Source organism: Sapajus apella, unplaced genomic scaffold (genome assembly GCF_009761245.1).
Source record: "Sapajus apella isolate SASKATOON/1434 unplaced genomic scaffold, GSC_monkey_1.0 scaffold53, whole genome shotgun sequence".
Taxonomy (NCBI): Eukaryota; Metazoa; Chordata; class Mammalia; order Primates; family Cebidae; genus Sapajus; species Sapajus apella.
Genome location: NW_022436993.1, coordinates 7999850 through 8021522, shown reverse-complemented (window position 1 = coordinate 8021522; position 21673 = coordinate 7999850). Strand labels below are relative to the sequence as shown.

At 36.5% G+C, this 21673-nt stretch overlaps 1 protein-coding gene across 1 annotated transcript in view; it reads left to right on the top strand.

Annotated features, from left to right (window-relative positions):
* Window positions 1-21297, top strand: part of PLXDC2 (plexin domain containing 2) — a 425653-nt gene extending 404356 nt beyond the window's left edge. Inside the window, exon 14 of the mRNA XM_032243929.1 lies at window positions 20652-21297. Within this exon, the coding sequence (XP_032099820.1) occupies window positions 20652-20768 (117 nt within the window). The 3' untranslated portion in view covers window positions 20769-21297. The remainder of the gene's footprint in view (window positions 1-20651) is intronic.
* The last annotated feature ends 376 nt before the right edge of the window (window positions 21298-21673 follow it).

The following is a 21673-nucleotide window of genomic DNA, read 5'->3' as shown; positions in this document are numbered from 1 at the left end:
GGGAGTTAGGAAGACGTGATCTGTGGACGAACCTATATAGTTCATAGAGAAATGGCTTCACAGAACCACAAATCTTTTTTTTTTCTTGAAGTCACATATGTTTAGTAATTGAGTTTTGCTCTTAAGGTATTTCTTAGTCTTATTTCAGTTTTAAAGAAAACTCAAGGGGAAAAAATGATTCATTGAAACAAAACACTTTTTATTTAGATTTCTTAGATGAAGCAAAAGATGGTATTCATTTTTTACGAACTGCTGCAAGGAAAGAAAGATTAGGCAAAACACATCTGACATGGTTTGACATAGCTCTCATTAAAGAAGCTGTATTAGTAGATGACAGTTTTCTAGAAATAAAATATAGAGAAAAATAGGTGAAATTGGGTCACTTGAGCAAAAGAGACGCTCTATATATGTCAGTGATTTTCTTTTCTCAATTTCTGTTCTAAGATGCTATAACTTTTATTCATGAACATCGGTGAATGCTTTTGAGACATCAGTTAAGCTTCATGGTGATTGCCTTGTATATATGTAATCATCAAAACAAGATTTCTTTTATATATGTCATCCTTAATTTACTCTTCTGGGTAACACATTTTCATTTAAATTGCTGAAACTATAATAGTGTTTCTAATTTAATGAAATAATTTCTTCCTTTAGTTGGAGAAAATTATTGGAAATACTGAATAACCTCTCATACTAATCTGCTCTAATTTTTTAATCAATTGTGTATCTAATTATTTCATTGATACATAAGATCATGAAAATCCATGGATGGATGGACAGATAGATAGATATCGCAGAAAGGTTCTTAATAGATGAACAAGTCAGATGGATAAATAAATGAAAATCTGCAAAGCTACAGTTCACTTGGGCATGTGTAAGCCTGAATTATGTCATTTTAAGGACATGATATATGTTTTAAGTATTCTGATTCTTTTCTTCTGTTACCTCTTGAAGAGATTACTCTATTGACAATATCAACTGTTGCATAATTTCTTCCGTGTGACATTGGTAATTCCACTTTGTTAAAATAAATACTTAAGCCTTTCTATTGTGAAGACAAATAATAGAAAATTTAATTTTAGCAATAATTAGTGTGTCACAGTAAAAATTAGTTTATTCAATTACAAGATTATTCTTTTTTACCAATTCCACTTAGTGTATTTGTTTTTCTAGCAAAAATACAAAACAACTAAACCAAATTAGTTGATTATTATGGCATGCCCTGGTTTATAAGTAATACTGGAGTTATTTGCGACTGTAAGAAAATTAAAACGTAAAATTTTCAGAGATCAGAAAAACTAAGAATCTAAGGAATATGAACAAAAAGAATGTATTATAAATGATGGTTGTAATCATGCTTTTTGTAATTTTATTAGAAATGAACAACCAATGGTATTTTTAGTTTGAAAATGGATTAAGATTATTTTACTACATGCTCTTGTGGTAATCCCTTTATAAAAACTTTCTCAATAGAAACAAAGTAATTTTTAATGCAAAATTCATACATCCTGTCTTACGTCACATAGTAAGTGAATATAGGGTCAGAATTACTCTATGACTGTATTCTATACTTTCAGCTGATTACTACATTTTCATTCTAATTAATATAATACTTAAAATTACTGTAGGTGAAATAAATTTTAAATAGATTAAAAGCTACTTGGCTATTCTTTTTTTTTTTTTTTTTTTTTTTTTTTTTTTTTTTTTTTTTTTTTTTTGAGACAGAGTATCGCTCTGTAGCCGAGGCTGAAATGTAATGGTGCAATCTCGGCTCACTGAAACCTCCATCTCCTGTGTTTTCAAGTAATACTCCTGCCTCAGCCTCCCAAGTAGCTGGGATAACAGGCATCCACCATCCTGCCTGACTAATTTTTGTGTTTTTGGTAGAGACGGTGTTTTACCATGTTTGCCAGGCTTGTCTCAAACCCCTGACCTCTAATGATCCACCTGCGTCTGCCTTCCAAAGTGCTGGGATTACAGGAGTGAGCCACTGCACCAGGCCCCCCCACCAAATTTTTTAACACTGAGACTGTACTAAATGTTATCCATGGGACAGCCGTTGAAGGAGAAATGATATATGCTTTAAAAAAGAAGAAAATACTTTCTTCTATAGAAATAAAATAAGTATGTTATAATCATTAAAAAATACTGTGCTCCTAGATTTGTAATAAGATTTAATCCTCTCAAAAGCGCATCAGAATTTTTCTTGTTTAAGGTCTGAATTTATGTTATTTCCTTTTTTTCTCAGTGTTTCCCTTGGTATCGTCCTTGAAATATCTCATTGTGGTTCAATGGCTTATAACTGGACTTGAATCCTGAATATGTATAAGTTTAATATGGAGAAAATTTGATACAGCACAAGAATAGATACTGAACATTGAATTTTAGTCACAAGTAATTTCAAAATGTGTAATTTATTTGTAATTGTAGTTGTCAATTCAAAATGTATCATATCTTTTGTGAAAAGCAGGATAGCACTTTTTTTAAAGAAGCAGGGTCCATTCTTGTAGAGGGAAGAGTAAGTACCCCGTACTTTTAAAGGAACATAGCCTCAACTGTGTTCAGTGGAGACTGACTAAGAACAGTGAAGACTTCAAACTTAGGCCAAGGTAGATGACTTACGCTGGATAGATCCGAGGAAGGGACACAAGGATCTCTGGGGAGAAGCTGTAAAGATTCAAATACCGACTCATTGTAAAGACTTTGTAAAGACTTTCTGACACTCAGAGATACTCAGAGACACAACAGGCTTCCTGAGTCATAAGCTCTTCATCACCACTGTACTTAAACATACAAGAAGGCCCCATTATCAAGGGCTTCTTACGGGATATTTAGACACTATATGTGGTTCGATTAGAATTAATTTCAGGTTCATCTCTCCCTGTAAATCTAGGGTATTCTGATTGCCCAGTATTGTATATGTTTCATGAAGATGCAAAAATTACAGTGAACTAGAAGGCATGTGTGTGGATGCTTACGGTTAATGGAGGAAGCTTTTTGTTTTGTTGTTGGTAACCCAAGACAAAAAATAAGACACAAACACAAACAGCAAGGAAGACTATAGTTCTCCTATTCAGAGATTAGAATGAGTTAATAATTATGGGAATGCCCACCCTATTTATTTTGCCGTTTTATGGAAGTTGGTAGTATTTGGTAATGTCTCAGATTTCATGCTCGGGTCACTGCAGAGCAAGCAAGGCTCAGGTTTGCCTTTAGTGGAAAGTCTGCATAAAAACAAAGAAGTAATCATTAATGTAACACTGATGTAAAGTGCCTTAAGCAAATCTTTTTCAATAAAGAGTTACTTGAAACAGGAGAAATTAACATAGAGCAAGAGATGCAAGGTACTATTCTTCACTTTCTCTTATGTCCTTTTCACAAATTTCTTTTTAGGGTTTTTTTTTTTTAATTTTTGATTTTTATGCATACATAGTGGTATATATATTCACTAACAAACTTTTTAAATTTTACTAAGAATAAATTGATGATGAAATACACATCTTTCTGCAAATAGGAGCAGCATACTTGGCATTTTCTACCTACAAATAAGCCATTTTGTGATTTTGTTTCTATTTCTATCTTCTCTTTCCTTTCTCCTAAGATTGACTACTCTGAGAGCTTTGAGTATAGCATGTAAGCTCTGGTTATTCAAAATCACTTTTGCTACTTACAGTCTCCTTCCCTCTTGGCTAAACAGCTTTAGAGAATTTTTAAGTATTTACTTTCACATTTTTTCCTGAAATTTAAGTTGGCGTTTGTTCCATTTCTATTTTATTAGAATCTGTGATCATCAGTATCTTTATAACTGCTGCTGATGGACAAAGCGTTTTTTTCTTCTTACTTGTTCTCTTAACTATAGCAAACACAGACTTCATTAAAGTTAAAACCCCTATATGTTCATAAATGATGTAGTTGAATTGCATCCAAGACATGCAAATTTGTTTCCCTAACATAGAAAGGATGAAAATCTTCAATCTTGATCAGGATGAGCTAAGAGGAAGCTATAACCACTTAGGTAGATTCTCAGCATGATTCTTTATCTTTCATTGATCTCCAAGTTAAACATATATATGAACACACACACATTTATTAGTTCATCTCAGCACATAGTAGAACAATTGCCTATATATTTTTTTCTTTTTAATGAAAGGGGGGTATAATAGTAAAATATTTAAATATTTTCAGAAACATTTCATTCAGATCAATTTGTTGAAAGATTTTATGGTAATGAGGAAAGTGATTTAACAGTAAATGCAAAAAGAGTCCTTGTCCCTTAAATGTCAAAAGGAATGCTGATGAAAGATTCTGGAAAGTTGATGGCAATGAAAGCAGCATAATTTTCTTTAATTTTCCTAAATATCCATATAAAAACAGAACAGCTAGGCTTCATATTTTTAAAAACCTGTGGACAATATTTACAACAAAATGAGCTGACAGTTTATGGCCAAACTACAAGCATCAGTTCTAAATACTCCATATAATAACAAACCACCAGTAGTCACAAGACCTGAGTGTTTTATGTGAAAGCAAACAAAGGAAATCCACAAGGTGTCTAGCAGGCCTGAAGCAGGAGAACAACAAAATAAGCCAAAAGGCATTGCTTGGAAAACAGCAGGCCTATGTGGGCACAGCAGCAGAAAGTGGGAGGGACAGGTGCCCACTCTGGTTGCAGGTGAGCGCAGGGGACCTGTGTAAGAATTTCTGAAGGGGCTGAAGCAGTATATCACAAGGAATTCTCAAAACTGACCTGCTAAGGCCATCTTCCGTGACAGTGGCCCACACTTGGAGAAAATCCTGGGAGTGAAATAAATAATAATTAGGATACGGACATGGGAGTGAAATGAATAATGAGATAAATAAAAACAGAGATAAATAACAACAGAGATAAATAAAAAAATCCCTATACAAGCTAGGGCAGGGAATGGAGTCAAAAAATACCAAGAAGCAAGCCCTCGTATTTTTCTTAATGATAGAAATCATTGATTTAGCAGATACTCTGTGTCAAGTACTCTTTTTTAAAATTTGTATATATTTAAGGTATACAACAATGACATTTTATATGCGTATATATACATAGTGAAGTGATTGCTACAGCCAAGCAATTTATCCTATTTATCACCTTCTATAGATATCATTTTTGTGTGATACATGCTCCTAAAATCTATGCTGATAGCACATTTTCAGTATACTGTATAATGCAATATTGTTAACTGTAGTCCTCCTGCTATTGATTAAATCTCTAGACTTATTCATCCTACATAACTGCAAGTTTGTACCTTTTGGTCTACTTTCTTCCATTTCTCCATTTCCTGCCCTGCTTTGCCCCTGGTAACCACTCTCTGGTGTTATATAATTGGCCTTTTTAAAAAATTCCACATGTAATAGGCATCATGCAATATCTTTCTATGTCTGACTAATTTCACTTAACACAGTGTTCTCGGGTTCATCTGTGTTGTTGAAAATGGCAGTGCCCCCCTTTTTAAGGCTGGATAGTATTTCATTGTGTACACATGCCACATGTTGTGGTATCCATTCACCTGTCAGTGGACATTTCCGTTGTTTCCATATCTTGGCCAATGTGAATTGGCACTGTGAACATGGAATGAAAATATCTCTACAAGATGTTGATTTCATTTTCTATGAATATATATCCAGCAGTAAGACTGCTGAGTCATATGACAGTTCCATTTTCTATTTTTTGAGAAAACTTCATACTGTTTTCCATAATAGCTATACCAGTTACATTTCTCCCAACAGTGTACAAAGGTTTCCTCTTCTCCCAATTCTTCCCAATACTTGTTATCTCTTGTCTTTTCAATAATATTCATCCTAACAGGTGTGCGGTGACATCTCATTGTAATTTCGACTTCCATTTCCCGAGACAGAGTAATGTTGAACATCTTTTCATATACCTGTTGCCATTTTTGTGACTTCATTGGAGAAATTAAATATTCAAGTCATTTCTCCATTTTTATATTGCATTATTTGGGTTCTTTTGATGTTGAGTTCTGTGAGTTCCTTATATATTTTAGCTACTGACCCCTTAACCGGATCAATGGTTTGCAAATATTTTATCAAAATCCATAGGCTTCCTCTTCATGTTGTTGTTTGTTTGCTGTATAGAAGATTTTCAGTTTTATGTAATCTCACTTTTTAATGTTAATTGATTGAAGTTTCAATATGATATTCAAAAACTTATTTTGAATAGAAAGAAATAGAGTCAAAAGGTGATTGAGAGTGAAGTGATATACCCACAAGCGTGGGTGGGCTAATCAGCATAAACAAGGGAAGGGAGGCAGGAAGGAGAAGTAGTTGAGGGGGTTTCATCTGAGATTACTGTTTTCTCCTTATTATAAGATACAAAGTAATATGAGGAGAGTTGAGTGGGAAGAGGCCAGAGGTCATAGTGTTTAGGAGTTGAAAAACCTATAAAACATTAAATAGGAATGGGAAAGAAGCCAACTTCTGATATGCGAAGGGCCCACCAGGGTGTATTTGCAGCCTCCTAAACTTGGAAGCATTCCTTGAGATTGTATGACTTTAACTCGAAATTTTGTTTAGCGTTATATTTATACAATATACAAGCAATGTATATTGCTTGTCTGCATTGATGCATTGATGAATAAGTCCAGAGATTTAATGAACAGCACGAGGACTACAGTTAACAATATTGCATTGTACAGTATACTGAAAATGTGCTAAAAGCACTGATCTTAGGTGTATGTATCACACAACAATGATATCTATAGCAAGTGATGGATAGGCTAAAATGCTTGTATGTGTACACAATGAAATAAACATAGATGAAATAAAACACATTTTTTAAATCTAAATAATTATATTTTTGGGCTTAAATTTTTACTCACCAACTGTAAAAGCTATTTAGCAGAATACGTTTAGGCTAATTGAAAATTTAGTATATGTCTTTTTTTTTAAATGAAACAATTCATGGTGTTTCCGTGAGAAAAGTAAATAACCAAGATAAGGAGTGTGACTTCAATAAACAGAATCATGAAATGATAGCAAGTTAAGAGTTAGCAGAGAACTTAAGGAAACATCAAATGCAGTCATTTATAACTTTTTGCATTGTATGTCTCACCTAAAGAGAAATGAAACTGTTTTTCCAAAAGAACATTTGTATGCTTGAAAAGATAAACAACTTTTTCAATGACAACATTGATTTCATGCACTGACACATCTTTAATATAAATCTTATTAGGAATGTTTTAGTTGAATCATTCACAGTATGCTTTAAATGCATAAAATTAAAGTGGTGTGATTGATAAATATTCACTCTTTAAAAAATTATTATGACGTGTGTTTAGTTGTTAAGGCTGACTGAAGGGCATAGCTTCATACTAAGTAGAGAATCAGTATCTGTCCTCTTTCTTATTTTATATATAAGAACATGGATAAAGTGAGAGGAGAATTGACTTGCCAAAGGCCTTCGTGCTTAACTGAAGCAGAATCAGGAATCAGTATAATGCAGTACAAAGAGTCTAGCACCAAGAAGGCTACAGATTTTGTATAAATTCCACCTTTTACTAACTTTGTGATTCTGGTCAGTAGCTGCTCTGTGCAACTCAACCAGGAGTTAAAACCAAATTTGCTGACTCTCCCAAGCAGCCTTTAACTCTGTTAAAAGTGCTATTTTAAACAATAGTCAGTTTCAGCCAAACATTATGTAAATACATAATTTATTTGAGGGATTCCTTCATTTCCTACCCCTACCTTTTCTTAAGCAATTGTTGATTAGTTATCCAAATGAGAAGAGGAAGGGGAAAAAGAATAACTGACCTAAATAATTCACAAACCATATTATCAAACCCCTGAATATTATACCATGGACTGTACAAAAAAAAAAAGAAAAGTTGTTTTTATAGGTTCTAATTGTTAGATCTCAGACATCTTGCTTTTTTATCTCTTACTTTTAAAATGTTGCAAACAGGATGACTTCCAGAGCTATAATCTGGCTCACATAATATCGTTATCATGTTTATCAGCACTTCTTTATCACAGGATGAATGCAGTGCACTCTCAGGAAGGCTTTTGTGGAGGTTACATGAATCTTTGTAAAGGACAGTAATGTATATCACTGGAGGCCCTAAGTAAGGAATGATTAAACACTGTTATTAGTCAGTTATAACATTGTATGACAATATAATTACAAATGCACCTGTAAAGCCTCCATAATTGATCTCTAAATTTCATATTCTTTAAGTTTTATTTTCCTGCTGCACTAATGCTTTATTGTTCCTTTTCTCAGGGATTATATTTTTATTTCAATTTCTGAATTGATTTGACAAGAGATAGTATGTGTTCGAAATTGTAAAATAAATCAAATTCCTCACATTTAAAAACATACACCATTTTGGATGCTGATTTTTCAATGTAGGACCTTAAACAGGTAAAAAGTTGGCTATCTACCTTTTAAACTTTCTTTAAAACCTTTAATTTCATTTCAACATATACAAATTAAAAGCCTATGATGGAGCTGGTCATATATGTAAGTCTGGTTTTGCCCTCGTCTAATTGATAGAGATCACTCTGTATCTTGAAATGAATAGCGTCCGATATTCTTGGATTTGATGACATATGTAATTCTCTTGTGTTGTTTCTCAATCATGTGATTAAATATTCAGTAAAGCACCCAATTACTTTCGCATAGAGAATAACTCACTGTTAACCATTTCTAAGGTCACTGCCGATTAGAGCTTAACTTGCCAGATTTCTTTAGCTTCACTTAAAAACACACTGGCATTCCAGACAATTGAAAAGAACAGTTTCTTAAGGAACACGGCCAGTCTGATGTGGGGAGGCAGCACTAACTCACATTCAACTTTGACTGGGATGTTTGTGGCCAGTGCAGCATGATCTTGTCTTCGAACTCAGTCACCAGGCAGCAGTGAACTGGCTTGTTTTCACATCCATTGCAAAGTACTTTTCTTTAGAGTAAATTGCCTGTCTAATAACAAAGTATTACATGGTCTTGGTAGAAAATAACCACTTGTGGCCATGTGGCTGAAAAAATAAAGAGATGCTGCTCAAAGCATTATTAACATACAGTACTATGAACTAAGGCTAATGCTGAAGAAGACTAGACTATTCTCAGAAAATTAGTCAAAACCAAAGAATCTATCTGTGCAGTACATGCTGCTAGATTCCCTTACCCTCACAGAGGGGTATAATTAAGATAAACATACATCCCACTTTGCCCAGAACCATCCTAGTTCATGTCTGTTATCTGATATAATTATTAATAGTTTCTCCATTTACTCTCAAAAGTGTCCCAATTTGGACAGTAAATCATATGATCATCTTATGTGTTAATTATATTTTCAGCTTATTATGCATCTAAAGACAGAGGACACCAAAACCGTAAAGGCCAAACAGCCACATAAGAATTCAATACTAATGAAAGGAACATCAAAGATGTGATCCATATTGAATAAAGGGTTCAGCCAGAAGCATAAAACAGATAATTAGGAGGAATCTCATTAAAGACATGGTATTGGTGCTGGGTCCTGTAAGCAAAGAGGAAGGGGAGATACCTTTTCAGATGGAATGGGGCAATAGTATGATTTTAAACACATCAGATCAAGAAAGGACAAGGTAAATCAACCTATTTAACTGTGTGTTAAGATCTATGGACAAATACTGAAAATGGCTTTACTATACATGGAAGTTAGATCTGGCAGGCTTTGAAGGACAAACCATAGAACCTGGCTGTCATTCCATAAGCAGTGAGAATCAGTGATGTAATAAAGAAGTAGGAGTTTAGGCCTGGCACAGTGGCCCATGCCTGGGATCCCAGCACTTTGGGAGGCTGAGGTGGGTGGATCACTTGAGGTCGGGAGTTCAAGACCAGCCTGGCCAACATGGTGAAACCCCGTCTCTACCAAAAGTACAATAATTAGCCAGGCATGGTGGTGCCAGCTTGTAGTCCCAGCTTCTTGGGAGGCTGAGGCAGAAGAACAGCTTGAACCCGGGAGGCAGAGGTTGCAGTGAGCTGAGATCGAGCCACTGTACTCCGGCCTGGGTGACAGACTCCTTTTAACCAAAAAAGAAGTAGGAATTTAAAATGGTTGTGGGGAAGGAGTAGAGTGTGCCAGAAGAAGAATGAACGGACAGTCAGAAGAGTGTTAGAAGACTATCAATAGTCTACATGTGAAGTAGTTACTGTGAGCTGAATTGGGGTGTTTATAGAGGGAAGAGAATGAGGCTAATTCAGGAGTCATGTGAAAGAAGAAGATAGAATTTATCAATCTTTGTTTGCATAAAAATTTGTATGTGAAAGGACTTTCAATCAGTTATCTTGGATTCTCAATAGTCCCCAGTGAGCTTAGTAAATATAGGCATTGCTAGATTTGTTTCACAGATAGGATGACTGAGATTCCAAGAAATTAAGCAATTTCTGAACATTTCCTATATCTAATTAGTGGTAAATGTGAGGAGGATGCCCTGATTCATTGCACTGAATATGTAGGATGAAGAAGAAACAAAGATAACTTCAAAGTCCAGAATCTGAACAACTGGAAAGTTGAATTTTCCTTGGGAGATGGAGTTTCTCTGTTGTTGCCCAGGATGGAGTACAATAGCATGGTCTCAGCTCACTGCAACCTCTGCCTGACAGGTTCAGGAGATTCTCCTGCCTCAGCCTCCTGAGTAGCTGGGATTACAGGTGCCTGCCACCACCCCCAGCTAATTTTTGTATTTTTGGTAGAGATGTTGGCCAGGCTGGTCTCGAACTCTTGACCTCAGGTGATCTGCCTACCTTGGCCTCCCGAAGTGCTGGAGTTACAAGTGTGAGCCACCATCCCTGGTCAAAATTGAATTTTCTAATGACAGAATTTAAAACATCAGAAGGTAATATTAGTTTAGGAAGGAAAGTGACAGGATGGATTTTAAGCAGGTTTGGTTTGAGCTGATGGTCAAGAAATTAGGTATCTTAAAAAAAAAAAAAACTGAAAAAAAGGGGGGGAATGGATTTGGGTAAACAATCAGGTGAGAAAATATGGAGTAATAGTAGAAATTGAAACCCAAAAGAATACATAGTTGGGTTTTGTCAGCACTAAACCTTAGGACGTGTTGACAATTAATGTTGATGAATCAGAAAAGGGGACTGTTTAAGGCAAAAGCAAAACACACACACACACACACACACGCACAGAGAGAGAGAGAGAAAGAGAGAGGCAAGAGAAAAGAAAGAAAGCCACAAAAAGGAAAGGATCAAGAATGAAGAGACAGGGAGCAGTGTGAAGTGCTCTAGAGAAGTCACAGACGAGGTTGATGACTAAGTCAATGGTAACCTGAGAGAATGCAGTTTCAAAGGAGGAAGCAGGCACTGAGGGTGAAAAACGGTTTGGTAACCTGAAGGCAATTGATGGAGGCAGACATTTCAGAGATATAGTACTAAGAATTTGAAGAAACATCAAGTAAAGGCTTTTTCCTTATGTTCAATATAGGCAAAAAGTAAAGAAACAGTGGAAGGGGTGTTTTAATGGTCTTGGAGGAGAGAGAGAAATGAAGTACTTTCATAGCAGAGACAGGATTATTAAACAGGGAAAGCAACTGACTATGCAACTGAGGAAGACTTTTGCAGATATGAACGAAACATGAGTAGATAGAAAAGCATAGGTGGGGGCAAGGGATTAGCATTTCCTAAATAGCTTCATTTGTTCAGTAAAAATAGATGAAGAAATATACAATTGAGAGAGGGCAGTGTGGGATTGGATGCTAGAGCAGATAGACGGAGCTTGGCTGTATCAAAAGATAATACCAATTGCTAGGCAGTTAATTGAGTTAATTCGGAATGGGTTATTTTTGTAAATGATAATCAGGGTTATAAATCGAGGTTGTCCTATCAAAGCGAAGAAGATAATGTGGATACTGTAGACATCCAATCCCATGCTGCCCTCTCTCAATCTGTGTGTATTTCTTCATCTGTTTTTACTGAGCAAATGAAGCCTTTTAGCAGATGACTTTATTTGCTTGCCCCCACCAGTGCTTTTCTGTCTACTCATGTTTCCTTCCTATCTGCAAAAGTCTTCCTCAGTTGCATAGTCAAGTTGCTTTTCCCGTTTAATAATCCCATCTCTGCTATGAAGGTAGTTCATCTCTCCCTCCTCTCAAGGAGGTGCCATGCCTCTCATTGCAGCATAAACTATAAAATCTATGCAAGTGAATACAAACACTTACTGTGAATCTCCCTGTATGTAACACTTTGCCAGCTGTGGTAGACCAAAGCTATCTGCTCCCAAGTGCAGGTAAAAAAGGTTTCATTGTCTTGAGAGAATGGTAAAGTTATAAGAAAACGGACTCAGATAAAATTGGCTTTTTATTATCATGATATATTAGAAATTCCAAACTCTGTTAGTGATAAAATATTCCTCCCTATACTTTTGCTGATCTAAGCATTAAAGAGTGGGCTCACTTACTGTTGAGTTTTACTGACATAATATATAAACTTCAACTTAGTCCAATGTTATGACTTATCTTTTTGTAAACATTGCCTTATATATAGAAGTTAATTCAGAGAACTCTCAATAACACACTTGGCTCCCAACAGTGACCTCAGCTACATGCATTCATTTAGAGAATAAAAGCTCATCAGGGTTTGGAGTCCTTTGCATTTGTTTTGGGCACACTGGTGTCTTCAGCTTATATGGTACTTTTTATATCTGTGTTAAAACAGTGGATTCAAAATAAAGAATGATAGCATTTTTGTAAAGACAAAAAACAGAACTTAAGGCACTTCAATTCTGCTATTGCAAGTACAAATCATTCTCTAAACCTTGTGGAGTTCTTTATTTGGCAATACCCTTTCTTCTTCCCCCTTTTTTTCAAAATGTGCATTCATTCACTCTGTTTCCCCTTTTTGTATGGCAATATTTTTTTATATTTAATGACTTTTACTGGCATGATTATATATCTACAAAGTTCAAAACAAGACAGTTTTCTGTCTGCATGCCTTTACTGACCATTATTATTATTAATTTCCTTTCATGATTATTACTGAAAATAATGTCTTCTGTAGGAGCAGATGTTACAAAAAAGGTTCACTCCTGGTGTCAGGTAGCTTCAGTACCCCACTGCTGTGCATATTTCACAGTTCACAGGATATGACATTTGACTTCAAGGACATATACATAGAGCATGATATATAGATAGATATACGTATGCACACAGAGACACACATTTATACATATATATATACATATACATATATATTATATATCTTGACTATGTCTCCAATCACATGAATAACCACAATATGTGATCAAATGTGACAAGAGATATTGATAAAATACCAGGAAACATCTGAAACAGCACAGGATAAATAGAAGTGACTTGTAATCTGTAGGTGGGGATTCAGAAAGTTTGCTTGGGTAGGTGCAATGTCTCATACTTGTCATTCCCATACTTTGGGAAGCCAAGGCAGGAGGATTGCTTGAGGCTAGGCGTTCAAGACCAGCCTTGGCAATGTGGTGAAACCCTGTCTCTACCAAAAAAAAAAAAAAAAAATTAGCCAGGGGTGTGTTGGATGCTTGTGGTCTCAGCTACTTGGGAGGCTGAGGTGGGAAGATAGCTTGAGCCCAGGAGGTTGAGGCTGCGGTGACAGGTGTACTCCAGCCCAGGTGACAGAGTGAGATGCTATCTCAAAAGAAAGGAGGATGGATGGATAGATGGATGGAAGGAAGGAGGGAAGGAGGGAGGGAGGGAAGGAGGGAGGGAAAGAAGGAAGGAGGGAAGGAAGCAAAAGAAAGCAAGAGAAACAAAGTGTTCTTGGAAACATGTGAGACGGATAAATGGATGGTCGTTGCACCTCTCCAGGTGATTTTTATTTTTAGTCAGCTAAACAGTGAAAGAGAATAATGCACATTAAGTGTTTGCAATATGTGGTTGAAAGATACTTCTTCAGCCATTGGAGAGCCATTGACTTTGAAGATGTTAGCTTCTGGAAAATCACAGGAATTGTATGGTTTTGTTGTTGTTTTTGTTGTTGTTAACCCTAAGCTTGGGAACAATTTTCATCTTGCACATGTACTGACTAGAGTCATAACTAATTCTTCAGGATCATCCATAAGACAGTTCTAGAATGAAGGCAATATATCAATGACAGGTAGTAATGGGAGACTGGAGAAGAGCTGACACAGGCAAATAAGGTAACTTCCACACCAGGAAGAATCAAAAGAGGGCAAGCAGAAAACATGCAAAGGTCACCCAGGCTTTGCTTCCCAAATGAGCAATTAGAATGCTCCTGCTTGGAATTCTCAGTCACACCAGAAGACCAACAGATCGGAGTTACTCTTTTTAAGGATAAAGTGACCTACAATTCATGAAGCAAAGAGATACAGCCACACACAGGAGCTGTTTATTTTAATTAGACTGCTAGTTTCACTGGCCAGGACCCAAAGCCATTGTGTTTCCCCATAGATAGAACTGGCGAGTAAAATACAAGATACTCAAATGAATCTGTATATCGAAAGAAAAGAAAGTCATTTTTTAGTATATGTCCAATGAAATATATATTTTTAATGACTGGTTGTTTATTGAAATCCAGATGTAATAGGTGTCTTATTTGTTTGCGAAATCTGGCAATCCAGCCTTTAACTTAAGACTAAATAAATATTCAACACAAAATAAGGAAAATAAAGAAAAAATTGCATTTCAAAGAATGAAATGGAGAGAAAAAAATCCTCCCCTTGGACAGTCAAACTTTATCAAAGCTAAATATTGAAAGGTTGACCGAGTGCAAAAACAAGTCTTCAGTTCCCATGACGGTCGGCCAGAGACACAAGGAAGGCCGAGGTTCACGATTTTTTCTTCTACTGGCTCCTGGAGGATGTTTCTGTTAGAAAAGACTTTAGAAAATCGTCTTCCTTGTTCTTTGAAGTGTGTTGTGTGGATCCACAGCATCATCTGGGAGCCTGTGAGAAATGCAGACCCCCAGGCCTCCCCAAGACCGATTGAATCAGGAGCTGCAGTTTAACAAGATCCCTTGTGATTCGTGTGCCCAGGCAAGTTTGAGAAACGCAGATTTAGTTCTGTAGTTTCCAAAACACATGCTTTAAGAAAGTATAGGATTCCTAAACTCCGTGAGGGCTTGGGGAGTGCATGCAAGCAGGGATCCATTCACCACAATTAAAGGAAACTGACTCTGTGTGGTTCTCTCTGAGGTTCAAGGTAAGATTTTTATTAGAAAAAAAAAATTCGTGGCTTAAAAATTAAAAAGGAAGGAAAGGCCAAGTGCTTTGGCTCATGCCTATAATCCCAGCATTCTGGGAGGCTGAGGCAGGTGAATAACATGAGATCAGGAGTTCAAGACCAGCCTAGCTACCATGGCAAAACTCCATCTCTACTAAAAATACAAAAATTAGCTGGGCATGATGGCAGGCGCCTGTAATCACAGCTACTTGGGAGGCTGAGGCATGAGAATCGCTTCAACCCAGGAGGCAGAGGTTGCAGTGAACCAGGATCCTGGCACTGCACTCCAGCCTGGGCAACAGAGTGAAACTCTATCTCAGGAAAAAAAAAAAAAAAAAACCCAGAAGGAATGGTGGGTTTTTTGAAAAACAATACTCTGATTCATTTAGATGTGGAAACTGAGTAACAAGACGTGACTTTGCCCAAGTCCTACACTGGGACGTGATCCCAGCCTCTTTCTATTTCCTCACTGTGGAGGAAGACAGCTCCAAAATGGCAGAAATTTTTAATTGACTGCTTGACAAGGGCCATAATGTACCACAGGTGTTTTCTATCTGGGCCTTCATTGCAAAATCAGTCCCTTTTCTTTCAAACTCCTGCCTGTAACTTCCTTTCAAGTGCTCATCTAACCCAACACAAAACACTCTCTGTGTAGCTCTCTGAACTGGAAGAAAGGTCTCCAGCTGCAGTTTTGTGTACACTGCTGACTGAGGGTGCCCGCCAGGTTTGTTTGTGGATATTTTAGCTAATTATCTTGCCATAGACCATTGAGACAGACCTGGATGACTGTTCAATTAGTAGTATTGAAAAAAGAATTAGGGAGAATTCCTGCCTGCGCAGCTAACCCCAGTGCCAACGTTATTGCTGAGAACATTTTCTTCTGAAAGTGATTAATCACATAAGTAATTCTCAGAAGTGAAATTAGAGATCACCCACACATTGCACCCTGTAATGTTTTAAGACATTATATCCTGAAACTCTGTAGTGAATTAACATTACAGCCTGGTTTGAATTCTTAGATTTTCAGCATACATCCTGCCCCGTTAGCAAGTGACCCTGTGGCCAAAATGAGTTTCTGTAACAATTTGAATTAGCCATTCTAAAAACAACACAGATTTGGAACTGTCCAGGCTTCAAGATAAAACAACATATCCCTTCTCTGAAATCCCTGACTGTGTTTAATCATGCTTGCAAGTTTGTGGCAGGGCTGGACATGAGGCTCGGGTTTTCAGATCCTTCCATCCAAGCCCCTCCCAGTTCTCTGGGTAGATGGCTCCTATTAAAGCATCAGTGTTAAGGACTTGTGTATGCTAATGAAATAGTTATTCTGTTAAATAACTGCCTCATTCTTTTCATTTATAAGGAATAATCTGAACACATGCAGATTGACATCGAAAATCAAGTTCAGTTAGGGCTGATTTATACAGATTTTCCTTAAATACAGGAATTCTAAAAGTTAGCAGAAGGAGGCAGAGAAGACAAGGATCAGAAAAACCTGAACAAGAGGTGCTTTTTAAAAATGATGGTCTTTTTTATTTAATTTAATTTATTGATCTATTTATTTATTATACTTTAAGTTCTAGGGTACATATGCAGAACATACAGGTTTGTTACATAGGTATACACATGCCTTGGAGGTTTGCTGCATCCATCCCCAATCATCTACATTAGATATTTCTACTAATATTATCCCTCCCCAATCCTCCCACCTCCTGCTATGCCTCCCCTAGCCCCCACATCCCTGACATGTCCCTGTGTGTGATGCTCCCCTTCCTTCTTTTCTCCAATTTAAAGGCATTATCTCAGGCAAGCAAATATAAGGATCCTAGGACATTAGAGGACAAATTAGCTATTATTTCACAGATGAAGAAACAAAGGCCCAGAGAGATTAAGTCATTTATTCACAATCACATAATTGTTTTGTGATGTGAGATGACATCTCCTATTGCATTGTGAAAGTATTCTAAAGAGAAAGGAAAATTTTGGTGAAGTTATTACTCTTTGCTCAGCATTGTTGTGGTGAAGACCAAGATGTGAAGGGATTATAAAAGAATATGAAATGAAATCAAATGTTTAAAACCCTGGTTACATGACATTTGTTAGATTTCATTGTAAATTTTAAGATACTATTATGAAAATGCTTTTCTAAATCTAGTGAAAAATTATTTATGAATTTTCAGTTTTTCCTGAATAAGAGAGCAGTCTTGAATAATTTTGTAGCTGGATGACAGCTATTTTGTGCATCTTTAGTCATGAAACTGGATGAGTGACATACACTGATAGTTTAACTCAGGGGTTCCCAACCCCCAGGCTGTGGACCTCTACCTGTCAGTGGCCCATTAGGAAAGGGGCTACCCAGTAGGAGATGAGTGGCAGGCAAGTGAGAATTACCACCTGAGCTCTGCCTAGGAGTGTGAACCCTACTGTGAACTGCACATGGGAGGGCTCTAGGTTGTGTTCTTTACGAGAATCTAATGCCTGATGATCTGAGGTGGAACAATTTCATCCCAAAACCATCCCTCTATCCCCTACCCCCAAACCAGCCCATGAAAAAATTGTCTTCCATAAAAACCAATCCCTGGTGCCAAAAAGGTTGGGACCACTGGTTTAACCAATTGTGTGTTTTGGGTGGGATCTCTAGTGATTTTAACTCTCATTGAGCAATTTCTATATTGTTTTGTACTCACTTTTTCTATAATTAATAAAATAAAAATTACAAATCTAAAAAATCCTTAAACATAAATAATTAGTTTGGAAAATATGATCATGCTGTGACACACGAAGTTTCACACACAACCATTTGTATTTTCTATTTTGAGGACTTTTGTGATACACTCAGAAAGCACATGATACACACTATCAATAATTCTGCAATCTTTTCACCTAACAAAGAGTTATTAATTTAGTAGCTCTGACTTATGAACAGAATACTGAAGTTGTTGGTATATTGTTAAGATTGAAATAAACCTAGAGCCACGTTCCCAGTTGTTGGCCAAGTTATGCACAAATCATTGAATTTTAAGAAATAATTTCCATGTGGGAAAAATTAACCTTGGAAGTAGGTAGATTTTTATTTTATATGTTGGCCCTGCCATTTGCTAGCTTTGCAGGTTTGTGCAAAATGTAAAGGACAATGTTGGATATTAAATGAGATCCTGTATGGAAATCACCTAGTACAAAGCATGAGATATGAAATAAAAGCCTCCTAAAATGTAACTTCCGTGAGCATCATCATCAACATACCCGTCATCTGCACTCCTTTTTAATGAAGAGCCACATAGAGCACCATTTCTTTTTTCTCATCTCTAATGTTTAATTTTTGTGGGTACATAGTAGGCATATATATTTATAGAGGATGTGAGATATTGGATACAGACATGCAATGTATCATAATCACATCATGGAAAATGAGATATCCATTTCTTCAAGCATTTATCCTTTGTGTTACAAACAATCCAACTATATTCTTTTAATTATTTTTAAGTGTATAATTAAATTATTATTGACTATAGTCACCCTGTTGTGCTATAAAATACTAAGTCTTATTCATTTTTCTATTGGGAGGGGGGACTCATTAGCCATCCCCGCCTCATCCCAACCCCACCACTATCCTTCCTGGCTTCTAATAACCATCTTTCTACTCTGTCTCCATAAGTTTGTTTTGTTCTTAGATCTTACAAGTAAGTGAGAACGTGTGGTGTTTATCTTTCTGTGCCTAGCTTATTTCACTTAACATAATGATCTCCAGTCCATCCATGTTGTTGCAAATGACAGGATCTTATTATTTTTATGGCTGAATAGTACATCATTGTGTATATATACGACGTTTTCTTCATCCATTCATCTGTTGATGGACACTTCAGTTGCTTCCAAATCTTGGCTACTGTGAACAGCATAACACAATATCTTTATGTGGCTGTAAACTCCTGCTAGGTGGCAGGGTTATTCTTGCTACCAAGTGGCTTTGGAATGGTGGAGATTCAGAGCAAAATCTCAGTGGTGCTGCTTGATGAGGGAAGCTATGGCTTTGGAGAAACTCATCTGTGAAGTTACTAAAACTAGAGTGGGGGCTGTAAGTAATGAGTAATGCAACATGTCATCTTTCCCCTCCAGACAGGTATAACCATGCGTTAGGGTACCCACCTCCCTAGAGGTGCTTAGTATGTTTCCATTGTTGATGATTGCATCCCCACCACAGACACCCTGTTTTGTTATGTGGCCCTCTCTTTAGTTTTAAATTTTTCTTTTGGAAGACAGGGATAATTCAGTTTCACTTAATGGGAATTAGTCAGCAAACTTAGGGCATTCTGACCACATAATGTTATCGAGACAGCACTTAAGATTATTAGTAGGTGGAATGTAATTACCTTGATTGGTATTTTTTCTAGAATGTAGAGCTTAATACTCATCCCTACCTGATGTGAAAAACGTTCACAGCCATTAATCATTGACATTGGCATGTGATTGGAAAATCTAGAAAGATACCAAATGCCAGTATGTGTACACTGATATTTAGCCCTTTTGTGCATTAGAATTGTTTAGATAGAAATAAACTTCCTTTGATATTTATTGTCTTATTTACCCCAAAATTGCAGGCACTTTATTAAATAAAGTAATGGTTTCTAGTGTCATTATGGCTGTGAAATGCATTTTAGTGCCTTTTGCTGCTATAACTCAGCACATCTATTTGTAAATCACAGAAAGTTTGTTGATGGACAGAGTGCTGAAGAGAAATGCTCTCTTTTTGTCAATACAAATAACATGTATTTTAGGACTAGTATCTACTGTGTAATGTTTGCTTCGTAAGCTCAAGATTGGCCACACCCTCTAGTAATAGATTCCATTTTTAGGCTATAACAGCTTTCATTTTCAAGCACAAAATTCATATATGGGTATGCTTAGCTAAATAAATAATTTCTTAAGATAGTAAATATTTCTTTTAGCTCATTTGCTAGGAAGTCTGGTGCCTTATTGGAAACAGACTTCTAGGAACAGAGCAGAGTTTTATGACCTTAGTTTTTGAGTGAATTAATGAACAAAATAAAGTGATATCAGTATTGGCTAGTGGGGAAGAGAGAGTGTCTGTGGCCATATATTTTAAAATATTTTTTATTACAGTTTATTTTTGCCAGTTACATTTGGGCATTTTTCAAGCATATGCATAAGGCATTAAACCTTGGTTGGGAGAAGCTCTGAATCCTTTGAGGGCAGGTATGACAAATGGTCTATCCCGTGATGGGGTAGATAGCACCATCCTGGAATGCAAGCACAGGGCTTGGAGGGTTGATAAGGGGAACACTTAATTCTGACTATAGCTGTAATAAGAGATGATGTAACATGTTAATTAATTCAACATTTAATCTAAAATAGCTGTCAAATATATTTTTCTGGTGATAGAATCTTACTCTAATATACATTTTTTATTTTTGTATTTTCTGTTTTAGAGACGCCCAAGCAGATGGCCTGCAATGAAGTTTAGAAGAGGTTCTGGACATCCTGCCTATGCTGAAGTTGAACCAGTTGGAGAGAAAGAAGGTTTTATTGTATCAGAGCAGTGCTAAAATTTCTAGGACAGAACAGCACCAGTACTGGTTTACAGGTGTTAAGACTAATATTTTGCCTATACCTTTAAGACAAACAAACAAACACACATACACAAACAAGCTCTAAGCTGCTGTAGCCTGAAGAAGACAAGATTTCTGGACAAGCCCAGCCCAGGAAGGGTAAACAAAAAACTAAAACTTATACAAGATACCATTTACACTGAACATAGAATTCCCTAGTGGAATGTCATCTATAGTTCACTCAGAACATCTGTGGACTTACCTGAAGTATGACAAGATTATAATGCTTTTGGCTTAGGTGCAGGGTTGCAAAGGGATCAGGAAAAAAATCATAATAAAGCTTTAGTTCATGAGGGATCGACACTTTTGATTCAGATGTTCTCTGATGTCTCAAAGATAACTGTTTTCCAAAGCCTGAACCTTTTCACACAAAAGAGCAGTGATGAATGTTTGAAGATTGCTAAGAAAAACAGCTCGTGCAGGAGTGAAAACAAACACAAATAAGAGATTTTCTATATTTTCAAAACAAATGTGTGGCAAAAGGATGTCGTTTTTCTGGTCTAGATCTATCTGTACGAACAAGTTCATGACTTTACAGGATGAATCCTTTTATTGATACAGGAGGTTCAGACTGTGTCTGTCTCTTTCTTGGTAATGAATGACCTTTTTATGAGCTGTGACAAAATTTCCAAACTTTTAGCTAAGGATTTGGGAAGAGGGAATGGGAAACGGGGCTTTCTGTACTCCTGCCTCAGTAAAAACATCTGATTTATGCTTTATGGAAGCCTTGCCTCCATTCCCGAACTGAGAAGTCCCATGAAACCACAGTTGCTCTGGGCTGACGGAAACACAAGGAAACAATATGAAGAGTTCCTTAATCATTTTTGAAACAAAAATGTTAA